Raw genomic sequence first — 15,135 nt, forward strand, 5'->3', positions numbered from 1 at the left:
ACTTCTGGGTTCCCCAGTGACGCACTGACATGTGCGCGCAGCCCCCGCATGTGGGACCCCCGCCGGCAGTTAAAGCCTGCGGGGTGCCACTTAAAGTACTTAAACAGGTACTTCAGGTCGTTTACAGGCCTGATTAACCTGATATTTTAGGAGGGCTGGGATTTTGAAATGAACTGAGACTGTACTGGGGGAGACACTCCCAGTTCAAATGAACGTGTTGCAGCCATCAGCCTGTGGCAGCTGCAAAGGTCCATTTGACAGGTGTGGGGGGAAGACCCTCACTCATTGTAGGAGGCCACTCTGTCACTTTGGACAAAGTTTGGCCTCCACCACCCTCCTCCTAGCAATAAAATGCACAAACTTGCACACTTACCCCGGTATCCAGACACATGTACCTACCTTGCGGACCCCCTCAGATGTACATCTGACGGATGGGGGCCGCCGTAGCTGCAGTCATGACCTCCTCGGAGGACGAACAGCATCACCAGTCTCGCCGGCCATGCCGTCCACCTCTGACACGTGGAGCTCCACAACACAGTGCTGTGACACATCCACCTGCACAGCAGGAGGGAGGGCAACCGCAGAGAGAGATGTGTCGCAGAAAGCACTACCCTCGCCACAGGGTCTACAGACCGTGGCTCAGCTTCCTGGACTTCTCTGAGCAGCAGTGCACACGGAGGCTCAGAGTCATTCAACATATTCAACATGCAGTCGTGGACATCTGCAGCCTCCTTCATGCCGAGCTGCTCCCGGCTGGCCCGAGCACCACCTCCTTACCTGTCATTGTCAAAGTCACCACTGCCCTCAACAACTTCTCCTCCGCATCCTTCCAGGGTGCCACCGGGGACATCGCCGACGTCTCTCAGTCGTCTGCACAAAAGAGCCCTGCAAATACACCTACACCCACTCTGCAGTGACACAATGGGTGGCATCAGTTGTGGGTCTTCATAGTGATCCTCAGGAAAGGGCATTATTGCACAAACCAGACAAGATTCGCAAAGACGTGGCAGTAGTGGTGACAATATAATATGTAATGTGAGTTGATCAGAAATTAAATATAAGTAAACACCATGACAAACCCTCAAACACCCTTCATGCTAACGACACGTTTGCCTTACGCTGCCTACTGCACATATGTGATGCATGCTCTGTGACTGCAGCACAGGTAGTGGCAGGTTGAGTGAGGCTGACCGTGAAAGAGATGCATGAGAGGGTGCGTATGAGATAGAGCCATGAGATTGTATGAGGATTGGGTTGAGTGGTAGTGGTGGGATGAGTACTGCTGAGGTGAGTAAGTGCAGGTAAGTTGAGGATGAGCTTTGAGTGGGTGTGAGGAGTAGTGTGATAGAGGAGATGTGGGGTGGGGGCGGTGATGTGGCAGACAGAGTGTAGGGGAATGAGTAAGTGTACTCACTTCGGCTGACCTACTTAGGTGATTGAAGCGCCTCCTGCACTGTATGCAGGTGCGCGATGTGTTGGTGGTGCTGGTGACCTCCTCTGCCACCTCGAGCCAGGCCTTCTTGGTGGCAGAGGCAGGCCGCTTCCTCCCGCCCGCCGGGGGGAAGATCTCTGTCCTCCCCCTCCTCCTCACCCCATCCAATGATACCTGGAGTGAGGCATCATTAAACCTGGGAGCAGTCTTCCCCCTGAACTGCTCCATGCTGTAATTTTTCCTATTTTCTGCAGCATCAGTCAGTGGAGGACTGCCCCTTTAAATAGGGCTCCTCCAGCTGACAGACCTTGCTGCGCATGCGCAGTCCGCCCGCCGCGCAGCTTACCAGCGGGAAACCCGGAAGCACGGGTAAGTGGCTCCAATTAGCCTGCGATTCCGTGCAGAGCACACTGATTTCACCGGGCGCGTTACCCACACGCCCAGTCGATTCCCTGCTGAGAACCAGCCGCCCTGCTAATATCGAGCCCAACATCTCACAGAAGGGACCAAGCACTGATGGGTAGACTCAGCCAGCCAAATTCCTAACCACTTCTGAAGCGATAATAATGAATGTCACTGAGTTGCACCAAGTTACTGAATCAGTATAAGGTATTCAACCAAACACGTTGGATATTTGTAGTTTACTCTGATTAATATCTACGTCTTCAGAAATAAATGGCAGCCTGTGCTTTATTTTGGTCTTCCTTATTTCAAATCAGACACCTTCTTGCAGATATCCCTGCAACCTATTTGGCAGAACATACAGTAGTTGAAGTACAAGCTAGGGGGAAGGAACATGCTCCTTGTATATACAATTCATCAAATGCCTTATCTGTACAACTATTTTTAGGAGATGTGAAGCAATGAATGTGATGTCCCATGATATGTGCTGTGCAAAAACATACCTAACTACACACACATACTTAATAAATATCCTATTTTCTTCTTGTTACAGGTGTGGCAAAACCACAGTAACTTCAAGCCTTACCACAGCACTTAGAGCCATCACTACTTCCAACAGGCACAAGGCCAGATAAAAAAGTCTTGAGAGTTTCACTTATTCGGTAGAAGCAGCACAGGATAGTGCTTAACAAAGGAGTGAAAGGGACAGAAATTGTGGTTGAAAAGGGATGGTTGTTGCTGAGTGGAGGCCTGACATCACCACAGTTCCTGTTGAATAGTTTTAGGATCAATTCTCCAGGATAACATAAAAACATAAGAAATAGGAGCAGGAGTAGGCCTTACAGCCCCTCAAGCCTGCTGTATTCAATAAGATCATGGCTGATCTTCTACCTCAACTCTACTTTCTCGCCCTATTCCCATATCCCTTGATTCCCTTAGTGTCCAAAAATCTATCGATCTCAGTCTTGAATGTTCTCAATGACTAAGCATCCACAACCCTCTGGGGTAGAGAATTCCAAAGATTCACAACCCTCTGAGTGAAAAAATGTTTCCTCATCTCGGTCCTAAATGGCCAACCCCTTATCTTGAGACTATGACCCCTAGTTCTAGACTCTCCAGCCAGGGGAAAAAGCCTCTCAGCATCTACCCTGTCAAGCCCTCTAAGAATTTTATACGTTTCAATGAGATCACCTCTCATTCTTCTAAACGCCAGAGAATATCTACTCAATCTTTCCTCATAAGACAACCCTCTCATCCCAGGAATCAATCTAGTGAACCTTTGTTGCACTCCCTCCAAGGCAAGTATATCCTTCCTTAGGTAAGGAGACCAAAACTGTACACAGTACTCCAGGTGTGGTCTCACTGGAGCCTTATATAATTGCAGCAAGACCTCCTTACTCTTATACTCCAACCCCTTTGCAATAAAGGCTAACATACCATTTGCCTTCCTAATTGCTTGCTGTACCTGCATGTTAACTTTCTGTGATTCGCGTACAAGGACACCCAAATTCCTCTGACTACCAACATTTCATAGTCTCTCACCTTTTAAAAAATATTCTGCTTTTCTATTCTTCCTACCAAAGTGGATAATTTCACTTAAATTATCAGCTATGAAATGGAGATATTCAGGAGTACAAACAGGTACGAGTCATTTTCCTCTTTGCAGAGCATGGGGCAGAGGTGGTACACAATTGGGCGATGTCGTGCTGCAAGCATTCTTTGTTCTGAAGACAGCCATTGAGAAGCATACACTATCAGTGGCATCTGCAGGAAGACCCCAGGGAGCAAGCAGAGTTAGAACATCTCTCAGGAACATCAGGTTTATGCCATGCATCATTAACATGATATGGGCTGAAAGCATGGACGAGTACATTTGCACATTCACCTTTAATTGATGCTTGAGGTGGCAAACCATTAACCAATACAGATAGTGGCTTGTTTGTTAGGACGACTTTCAGGAGCAGAGGAAAAAATTTGTGAATGATCTATTAATCTCAGCATATCAAAGGGGCAATTTCGAGATCCAGTGCACCAATCGGCAAGCACTGCCTGCAAGAAGCACATCATGGGAGATCTCAGGCATGCAGATCATGATTTCAAAATCGCAGGCTACGTGCCTGTGATTTCTTAAGATGCTCTCCCTGCGAGCACAGCTCCCCTAGGAGCATCAGATCATACAGACAGTCAATTTCTCATTGATGCACACTTTAACATATGTCAGGTCTAACACGGAGGAATGTTACCTCCATTGTGTGCTGTCTGCATGTTTGTTCTTTCAATGCTCTGAGTGACTGTGCATTTGGACAAATATAAGATGATCAGAGAGAGCCAGAATGGATTTGTAAAGGGTAAATCATGTCTAATGAACCTAGTTGAATTTTTTGAGGTAATGAACGTGGTAGATAAGGGAGTGTCTATGGATGTTATTTATATGGACTTCCAGAAGGCATACGACAAGGTTCCACATAAGAGATTTTGAACAAAAATGAGAGTGCATGGAATTGGAGGCAACCTATTGGCTTCGATAGGGAATTGGTTAGGAGGTAGGATAATTGTTATGTACTCAAATTGGCAGGAAGTGACTAGTGGTGTCCCCTAGGGATCAGTACTGGGGCCGCAGCTTTTCACTATATTTATAAACGACAAGGTTGAAGGAATAGAGAGCTGTATATCTAAGTTTATTGACGACAATAAGTTAGGTGGCACCGTAAATAGTGTAGATGGGAGCAGAAAGTTGGAAAGGGACATTGATAGTTTTGCCCACTCACTTAATCTGTGGCAGATGGAGTTTAAAGTGGGGAAATGTGAGGTCATCTGCTTTGGACTGAAGAAAGATAGATCAGAGTATTTTCTAAATGGCAAAAAGCCAGGAACTGAAGATGAGCAGAGAGATTTAGGGGTCCAAGTACAGAAATCACTAAAACCTAGTGGACAGGTACAAAAAATATTTTGAAAGCCTAATGGAATGTTGGCCTCTATCTCAAGAGGGCTGAAATACAAAGCGGTGTAAGTTATATTACAGCTGTACAGAGTTCTGGTGAGACCCCATCTGGAGTGCTGCATTCAGTTCTGGGCATTGCACCTCAGGAAGGATATATAGGCCTTGAATGGCAGAACAGGCTCAAGAGGCTGAATGGCCTACTCCTGTTCCTAAGTTCCTGGTGCAGTGGTAGAGGATATGTGCCTGAGACCTTGATCTGACAGGAGGATTCCTGCAAATGAAAGTAATGCTAAAAGCTATTGAAAACCAGTAAGACACCATGGTCACCGATGACATTATCTTACTGTCGAGTTATCTTCCCCTTTAAAGCTCATGCCTAGCTTCAGCCCTTTTAAAACATTACATAACATCAATGGCTGTCTTCTAAAGAATGATACCGGAACTGTCAAATCTTGATTCCAGAAATGTTGATGATGTGATACGTTTATAGAACAATGTGGCAGAACAATGTTGATGAGTTGCACTTCTAGTTTTCTCCCAGAGAAATTAGGTAGGTCACCTTTTTAAAACTTTGACACATTTTGGCTGAAATTGTTTTCTCCACTGAAATGATACAGAATGTTAGTCACCAAGCAGTTTTTGGCAGGAATTATATTTCCCTTTTTTGTTGATATGAAACGGTTTCCTCATTAAAGTAGGAGTGAAACCCTTGGCAATTGGGGGATTCAAACCCATTTTCTAGTTTGCAGATGGCAGTATAATTATCTCCTGGATGATCATTCAAGACTGCAATTTATCAAAGTATGTTGATAATGCTGTCTTTTTTTTGTACCCATAGCTTCAAATGTTCAACAAAAGTTTATTTCTTAAGTTTTCACTTTCACTGCTTTCTTTTGGAATGACATGTGCAGGTGTTACCACATTAGTGTCCTTAGCATGTGCTTGTCCTGGAGCCTGGCACCCACTTTGGAATCACTTATAAAAATCAGCAATATCCCAGTTTATGCAACCGATGTAGACTCAAGCACAAACCAGATCGGTACATGCAATATAAATGCAGCCTTGGCTGCTCTCTATGAGCATCACAATGCTTCACACATTCTGAAACATTATTCCATTGTGTAAATAAATAATGAATAAGCAATTCACCTTCACCACGCCAATTATCCTGAAATTTCAGTGACAAGATGATAATCCATGGCTTTAATCACAAGATCTTCTCCCCAACCTCATAATTCTAAATACTGTCAAATCCATTAATTGTGGCCTGTATTTTTATTCTGGCCAGGGATAGCAGGTTTCTACTGGTGGTAGCAGAAGGCACCCTGTTGCTGTCAAATTTCTTAATTTGCCTCTGCTATCAATATCTGCTGAACCACCATACTAAAGTATTCATCCAAGCATTGTGGCAGCCATTCAAGCCTTCAACTAAAAAAACATTGTTTAACTGATTACTATGAGAAGACTAGCCTGTAGTTCTGCCCTACTGACAAAAGGACTCCAGTTTTCTCTGTCAAGAGATAGCCTCAAAAATAAAACAATATATTACAGTTGTGATGAGATCAGCAGGGAGCTGATTCAGCTGTGGCCAATATCAGGGCAATTTCATGCAATAGGTCAGTAATTATGCTGCTTATTCCCTTTTAGACTGGCCACTTTGCTTTCCTAAGCATTGGCAGCAGGTTTCCAATAATGATGCTGATGGCAGAAGAGGGGAAATTTGCTACTTAGTCACTTTAAATTTATTGCTATCTCAAGATCAAATATCAGAGATTAACTCATGACAGACCCTCTTCTAATTGCCTTCTATATGTAAATCTGGACCAATATGTTCCACCTCTGGACATAATCACGGATAAACTAAGGTCACTGTAACAGCCACAGCTGATGGGGTCAATTTTTAACCCTACTCGCCTAGCAGAAGCTAGGCAAGTGGGCAGTTAGTAACAAGAGGTTATTTACCAGCTATTTCCATTTTAACCTGCAGAATTTTGCAGACTAAAGCAGGGAGGTGGCTCATAGATTTATGCAAATCAGGGTCCTCTTCTGTCAAAAGCACCCCAATGCAGTTTTAACCAGGGCCTGAGCAGGTAAGCCCCTAAGGCAGAAGCAGGTCTGCAGACAGAAGAGGCCCTTCAGGTAAGTCTGAAACTTTCCTTTGTGGCACTAGGAGGAACACTCTTAAGGTACCAGGCATTTAATGAGGGGGAACTGCTTATGTGTATTGCAGTAATGTTGGTGAAATCAATCTTATATTTCACTGGAAATCTTATGAAAAGTTTAACAACAGTGAAAACTATTATAGCATTCAAAGCTTCCTTCAGGATTTTGAAATGCAGAGTACTAGATCATCTCCAATGGTGGCAAGTATAAGATGTCAAATGTTAAGTAAATGATTTTAAATTTGAATCAAATGGAAAGACCTGATCATAGCACTTAATTTAAAGGACCATGCCACTCCAAAAAGTTGATAGGCAAAATAAATTGAACAACATTGTTGTTGATTTTGTTTTAATAATCAACTTGCATCTTTTGAGCATTACAAAAGGGCAGCCTTTATTGTTTTCTCATCAAACCCTTGAGACAACACTTATAGAAATCTACAGAACCACCTAAATATATTGATACAAAGATCACAAGGGTCATTATACAGGTAAAAACAGATACACCCAAGTCAAAGATCCTTTTAATGGTAACAAGTTAGAAATTTGAACCTCCATTGAGACATAAATAAATCCCTAAAAATTTTGTGGTGAAAATAACAAAAAGGTAAGTGGCTATGTTGGAAATGCCTTACATGGATTTTTAAAAATGGCCTGTTCCATACAAACTACAATATACATTTATAATTCTATTTTTCAGCAGTGATATGAATATACTTGATTTGTTAGCAGACCAGTAGAATGTGGGTTTGCAGCCACAATTCCCTATATAACAAGCTTCCAATCATATCACGGCTGTCCCAGGGAGGGTCCAAGGGTAAAAGAAAAATACCCGAGTGTAAATCACCATGGTTGATTTTGCACACCTCTTCGCATCTCACTGTGGAACTCTAGTAGAGATCAGATGGCAACTCATCGCCGCACCTTTGGTTAGGAAATGGTGCATGTTGCAATAGGACTCAAGGATGGAGAAAATAACCAAACAATGATTTGAGAACACTTAGATTCATGGTATAGCTTTACATCACTCAGAAAGGTTTACTTTTAAATCAAATGCTACATCTATGCTCTCCATGATACACTTAACATAGAGCACTCAAACATACTTTAATAATGATTAACACACTTTTTTAATTTGCTCCTTCTCTTCCACCCTTTAAATCTTTGCCACAGTGAGTGGTAAAATCCAGAAGCAAATATCCATTGTCAAGAAGCTTATCTTACAATGATCCATTTTAAAATCTCAAAAATAAATAGGAAGTGAAATTCCTGTCTGGTAATTTTAGCAAGAAATCATAGAATCATAGAATGGTTACAGCACAGAAGGAGGCCATTAAGCCCATCGAGTTTGTGCCGTTACATGTTAAAAAAAATGGGTCATTTTGTACTCAATCTACTTTTTTGCTAAAACTAATATAGGATTTTCACTCCCAGAACTCTACATGCATCTGCCAGCAATGTCACAGAAATAGAGCATCATATTTTCACCCACCCCCAGCTGACGGCCTATGATGCGGGTGTGCAGTCCGCCCGCTGCGCAGCTTTCCAGCGCGGAAGCCAAGGTAAGTGGCTTCAATTTACTTACGATCGCATGAGGAGCCCACCGATTTTACTGGGCGGGTTACCCACGCGTCCAGTCGAACACCACCCCCCCCCCCCCCCACTTGCTGGCAACCCGCCTCCCTCCTAATATCGGGCCCTTTGTGTTTCTCTTCTCATGAAGTCCTACCATTTGCTGATGGCCACACATCAAAAGAAAAAACTTACACGACCTTAGGACATCCCAGCAACATCAGGAAATGTTTTTTTTAATACAGCTTGTTGTAATGATCTGGAATACACTGTCTGAAAAGGTGGTGGAAGCAGATTCAATAATAACTTTCAGAGGGGAATTGGATAGATATTTGAAGGGAAATAATTTACAGGGCTATGGGGAAAGAGCAGGGGAATAGGACTAATTGGATAGCTCTTTTGGCACAGGCACAATGGGCTGAATGGCTGCCTCCTTTGCTGTACCTACTATGATACTTCTTTTGAAGTTTAGTCACTGTTGTAATGTAGGGAAATATGACAGCCAATTTGCACACAGCAAAATCCCACAAACAGCTGTTGTTGGTTGAGGACTGCGTGCTGGCCAGGACACCAGAACTCCCTTGGTGGTCTTCGAATAGTGCCATGGGATCTTTTATGCCCTCCTGAGGGGGCAGGCAGGGCCTCAATTTAATGTCTCATGCAAAAGACAGCACCTCTGACTGTGCAGCCCTCTCTCAGTACTCCACTGATGTATCAGCCTATATATTGTGTTCAAGGAGTATGCCTTGAACCTTCTGACTCAGAGGTAAGAATGCTACCATCGAGCAAAGTCTGACACCATGGCTCCAAGGTAGCACTCTAGCCAGACATCAAGCTGGGGAAAGTCAGCACCCACTAGAACATAATAGCTACAGTACCTACTTGGAAGCGTAGTGCGTGCTGAAACTACTTCACAGTTCACTTTATATTGAAACTACTCCCCCACTTTATTTTTAGATTTTATTTCTCAGCATTTTTAAAATTTTTATTTCTATTCATTTCTTTGGCAAGATTTTCCACTATGAGAGTGTTATGGTGGGTGATAGTAATTTGGGCAGTAACTAAACTGTTACTAGTTTTCCCTTATTTGTGATACTAGTTGATCTCCAGTGGTGTTGTTCACAGTGAATCAGGGTTAAGTTTGTGAAAGATGTAGTGAAAGATAGTGAATCAGGTGGATAGTGGGAAAGTATTTTGTTTGTTCCTAGGAAATTTGAACCAATCAGAACTGTGTGACAGATTTTTACTATGGAAACATTTAAACTGCAAATGGTACAAGAAAGACTGTTAATATATTACTAGCAAATCTACCATGGCAGTGCTCACTAAGTCAGGGGATAAGGAAAAGGGTATTGTACCATGTGATTCACATTGTATTATTCTGATATAAATAACTTGATGTGTTCCTTTAAGGTTACATATCTAGTGTCTCTGCTTTCCTTGGGTCAACTAGAGGCCAATTGCTTCACTTTCTCATCCAGAGGTCAGAAGAAACCAGTAGGAAATAAGTGGCTTTTTTTCTCTTTTTAGACACTTTTTTTATAAAATGCACGCACACTCACTTGTACAAGATCTGCAAGTCAGATAATGTACAGTTTTGAGAGGATGGGGTCATTATACCAAGTAGCACATAATGTATTATTCCACTGCCAAAGTGTAGATGTGTGTCCCTTTAAGGATACACTGTGTAATTGGTCTCCATTCTTGAAATCAATACTCAAGTCAGTTAGTTAGAACTGGCTTTCTCTCTTTGTATATGTAAGGGCTCGAAGTCTTGTTTGTTAAGTAAACAAATATTTAGGTGAATCGGAGTTTAATTGTCAATTTGATTTGATTTTACAAATCCGGAAGTATTTCTCAGTTTCTGATGCAAATTAGGAGCAGGCAGCACCAAGTCACTGGCTTTTTTTTCCCTTTAGAATATTGTTTTGCAATTTAAGAAAGTGTGACATGTGGAGTATGACATTTGCATACATTGATGTACTAAATTTAATATATTAACAGGTATAGATTGATGGCAATAGTAACCCAATGCATGATGTGGGTCAGGCATCAACACTACATATTTTCCCATATGGTGGCATTTTACAGACATTTTCCACATAATTAATTTACATCAATAGTTGCACAACATGCTCAGAAAAAGTTATGCTCATATTGCAAAGTTCCTTTCTGTTGTCCTCAAGAAGCATCTTAATTCAAAATTGTAACTGAAGAGGAATTTTTAATGCACTACAGTAAACAGGCTTTAAAACAAAATCATACAGGCATTTTTAAAACTCAAACTATTATGATTTTTCACAGTGCAGATCTTGTCTGATTTTTTGGAACCAGATTATGTTGAAACAAAACTCAGTATCCGACGAGAGGTGTAAATCTAGTGGCAAGTTCATTAGAATGCTATCTTTTCACATCAAACCTGGGTTTGAATGCAGATCAGATTGACAGGACCCACATACCCTCTGTCTACTAGCTAGCTGAGAACTAATGGACAAATGTCACAGGATAATAATTCAGCACAAATTGACATTAAATTGACAATCTCGCTCAGAGATCATGGTGACAGCAGAGGGTGAAAGTGAAGATTCACACTGAAGAGACAGAGTGCACATGTGAAACCAAAGGCTAAGGTGCATTGTTTCTACCATGTTGGGAGCTTTACTTAGCAATTTGGCCATTCTACACATGACCTAGGTGTGCTCGATAGCAACATTGGGTGCAAAAGTGAAAAAATGTTCATAAGAACATAAGATTCCGGGATAAGAGAAGGCCATTAAGTCTATTGACGCTCATCTCTTTTATACTCTAATTCTCCAAACGAGAAAGCCCACTATTTTTGCTTTACTACACTGCCTGGCAGACCACTCCGAAATGTTATCATTCTTTCAGCAAAGAAGCTCTTCCTCCTATTTGTTTAAAGTTTACATTTTTCTTAATTTTCACGAATGCTCTCTGGTCTTGCATTCCTGGCTTACTTTAAAATAATAAGAGGTATATTTTATCTATATAATTTAGGGGAAGAATTCCTCTGTGCACTGTGTATAGCGCAATCATAAATTATTCTTTATACACATCTTATGATTTTGCTACACATACACAGAAGAAACTTCCCCCTTAATATTTTCTGCATTGAAAGATAAACGTACTGTTTAAATCATCAGCACTGAGATCCTTCACCTTAATGAACACAAATATTCAAAAAATTTATAAATGTCACAAGTAATGACAGGGAACTCATTTGAGGTTTGGCTAAAATCAAAACATTTTTAACACTGATACTACTAATGTTTATGCTTGAAACAGTAAAATGGGGATTTTTACAATGCAGCAGAAACTTTGTGAAATACACAGCTACAGACTTTATTAAAATGTCTCCCGTGTCAGATATAGGTACTATAATCTAGCAAGGAGCAAACGAGTAGACACTGACCTATTATTGAACACTACAGTCAGGGTCAAAAGGTTGAAAATATAAGTTCTGTGGGAGCCAGAAAGGGGAAAATGGAGGATATTAAAAATAAAATACAACTGTCAATTTCTTCTCACGTAAACTTTTATTTAATCAATAACAAACAAAAACTACCATTCAAATGTTAGCCTTTATTCAATCAGGTTGATTTCTAAAGTGTGAAGTAAAGCAACCTCCTGTTATAGCTCAAAGAAGAATGGCAATCCTCATAAGGAGATGCATTTTGGAAGGAAGTATAAATAAATGGGCAATATAAATTAAATGGTACAATTTAATGGGGATGCAGGAACAGAGGTACCTGGGGGTACACATACACAAATCTTTGAAGGTGGTAGAACACATTGATAAGGCTGTTTTAAAAAAAAAAATACAGGATCCTTGGCTTTATAAATAGAAGTGTAGAGTACAAAACCAAGGAAGTTATGCTAAACCTTTATAAATCAATGGTTAGGCCTCAGCTGGAGTATTGTGTTCAATCTGGGCACCAATGCCTTGGAGAGGGTGCAGAGGAGATTTACTGGAATGTTACCAGGGATGAGGGATATCAGTTAAGTGGTGAGACTAGAGAAGCTGGGGTTGTTTTTCTTAGAGAAGAGAAGGATAAGGGGAGAGTTACTAGAAGTGTTCAAAATTATGAAGGGTTTTGATAGTGTTTATGGAGAAACTGTTTTTCACTGCAGAAGGGTCGATAATCAGAAATCACAGATTTAAGATAATTGGCAAAAGAACCAGGGAGGAGATGAGAATTTTTTTATGCAGCAAGTTGTTAGTGTGGAATGCACTATCTGAAAGGGTGGTGGAAGCAGATTCATTAGTAACTTTCAAAAGGAAATTGCTTATATACTTGAAAAGGAAAAAACTGCATGGCTATAGGGAAAGAGCAGAGGTGTGGGACTAATGGGATAACTCTTTCAAAGGGTCGGCACAGGCACAATGGGCCAAATATCATCCTTCTGTGCTGTAAGATTCTATGATTCTAAGTACACAGTCTGAAAGCTACCAGCAGCTTTCCTCAGTAATGTTTCAGCTTATCTACAGTTATAAGAGTAGAGTCATTCTTTAAATATCAATTTTCTTTCTCCACTGTTGAAATCTAGCTAATGCCATTGATGGTGTAAATGTTATGGGCATTCACGATTGCCAGCTTTCTCCTTTTTCAAAACATGATTATATCATAGCTCAAATAAAGAGGGGTTCATTCTTCTGCTCCATCGTAAAATCTTTAATTCCAGTTGCTATTCTTCAAAGAAACTAATTTTCACTCGCTCTTCAATGCCTGGCTTGGCAAATACTAGAATTTGATGACATACCAAGCTGGCTTGAATCCTTCCAATCCAGTTAAACATTGAAATACTGCATTACATTTCATTGTATCATTTACATGTATGCCAAAATTTCATTCTAGTACAAGGGCAGAGTGGCAGATCACCACGAAAGAGGGAGAAGAACCACCAGGGCTTCGCCCCATCTGAAGTATAGACAAAATTCTGAACAGGGGAGTTGCCAAGTCTTTCGCCCACCCACGTACTTCAAAAGACAGCTTTGCGAATGTATATGATAGCATTCCCAGGCTACCTTGAGAAATCCACCTATTACACTCTCCTAAGACCTAGCGGAAGCAGTGCCAGCCGAAAACTGCCATGAGTTTCGCAATGGGTTGTCCGAAGACCTCAAAAGGTTCCCCAAAATAGCGTGTCAATTACTATGAGATTAATTGGCTCTTTTCCCTTTCGGGAACTGTATGTGTGTGTGTGTGTATATATATATATATATATATATATATCAGGCTCTGCCAATCAAAGCAGCAGTGTGCCACTTTAACTTTCTAGCCAGCTTTCAGGGCTGGCACCTCTGTTGCGCCCGTACAAGCATGTGCCACCCACTCTGACTGGACATGACTCATTCCCCGTGATTTGGGACAGGGTCCATGTCTATGGCTGCAAGCAGCCCTGCTCCGCTGCACTGATGTCAGTGGAGCAGAACCCCAGAATTTCAGGTTCATGAAGTATAAATCCAGTTTCACTAATGGTATCATGCATTTACTTCCACCACAGATCACTTAGCCAGTGCTTTTAGTGAAAGGAACTCGGGCAATTTTGAAACCAGTAAATCAGGGGGAAATTCAAACCTCCATCATGTATTATATCTTCATGATTAAAACAATAATAAAACAGAAATTTCCAGGGAATTAAAAAGCATGATCACAAACTTGAAACTCAAGGTTATTTGTACAATATCATCGAGTTTGGTCCTATGTTAATGTGAATAGCTTGCTTGCCATTTTCTTCTTGCCCATTACTGAACAGCACGATGGTGGCATATACAGCTCATTTCACATGATGGCATATATCTTCAGGTACTGCCACTGAAGGTAAGGGCTGGCAGTGCTGAGAAGAGAACCTCTTCTCCCCATGCCACCACTTCTTGCACCCAGTATCAGTGTTGACTGGTTCATTCACGGACTGGATACAGAATAAAGTTCCTTCTATCTCGCCCTAATTACATGCTTTAATCCTAACTTGTGAAAAATATCCCCTACTACTATAAACACCCTAGTGTGACATTTGCATTTCCTTTACCCACCATTCTCTGAGTGAAACTGATAAAGTATAGGTAGTTTTTATGTTGTGGATTTTTGCCACCTAGAAGCCAGGTTGAGAATGTCTGCCCATCCTACCTACCCACCCTAACCCCCAAACCCCCACTGTCACCCTCTGACAGCACCTCCCCAAAACAAACATTTATTAAGGCACACTTACCTCTGTTCCATGAGAGCAGAACTGGGCTTGGATATTTGGCAGACCATACATTGCAGTGTCAGTTTGATGGATCTGCTGGTAATTCTGCCCGTCCATGACACAATGTACTTTAAGCATTAGGCACCGTCCAGCTGCATTCTGCACAAGTTCAAAGTGTGTATAGTACCAGAGGCAAAGAATAAAGGGTACAACAGATCTTATCTGCAATAGTCTTGGCACACAATGTCCTAAAAGAGAGAGGGAGATAAAAATAGACATAATTTTTCTTAAACTGAGAAGGTTGATTTTGGTAACACAATTTCTGCTTGCAAAGAAAGCTCTTACTTCACAATAAGATTTGTAAACCGCTTTGGATTACTTTCACTCATCTCAACACATCAGCCGGGAATTTTGTTACT

The 15,135-nt window shown here is 41.5% G+C and overlaps 1 protein-coding gene across 1 annotated transcript in view; it reads right to left on the bottom strand.

Annotated features, from left to right (window-relative positions):
• The window catches only part of LOC137299531 (protein strawberry notch homolog 2-like), a 160,728-nt gene that overhangs the window by 128,862 nt on the left and 16,731 nt on the right, over positions 1–15,135 (bottom strand). Inside the window, exon 2 of the mRNA XM_067968340.1 lies at positions 14,738–14,964. Within this exon, the coding sequence (XP_067824441.1) occupies positions 14,738–14,854 (117 nt within the window). The 5' untranslated portion in view covers positions 14,855–14,964. The remainder of the gene's footprint in view (positions 1–14,737; positions 14,965–15,135) is intronic.

Source organism: Heptranchias perlo, chromosome 29 (assembly GCF_035084215.1).
Source record: "Heptranchias perlo isolate sHepPer1 chromosome 29, sHepPer1.hap1, whole genome shotgun sequence".
In the NCBI taxonomy this organism is placed as follows: Eukaryota; Metazoa; Chordata; class Chondrichthyes; order Hexanchiformes; family Hexanchidae; genus Heptranchias; species Heptranchias perlo.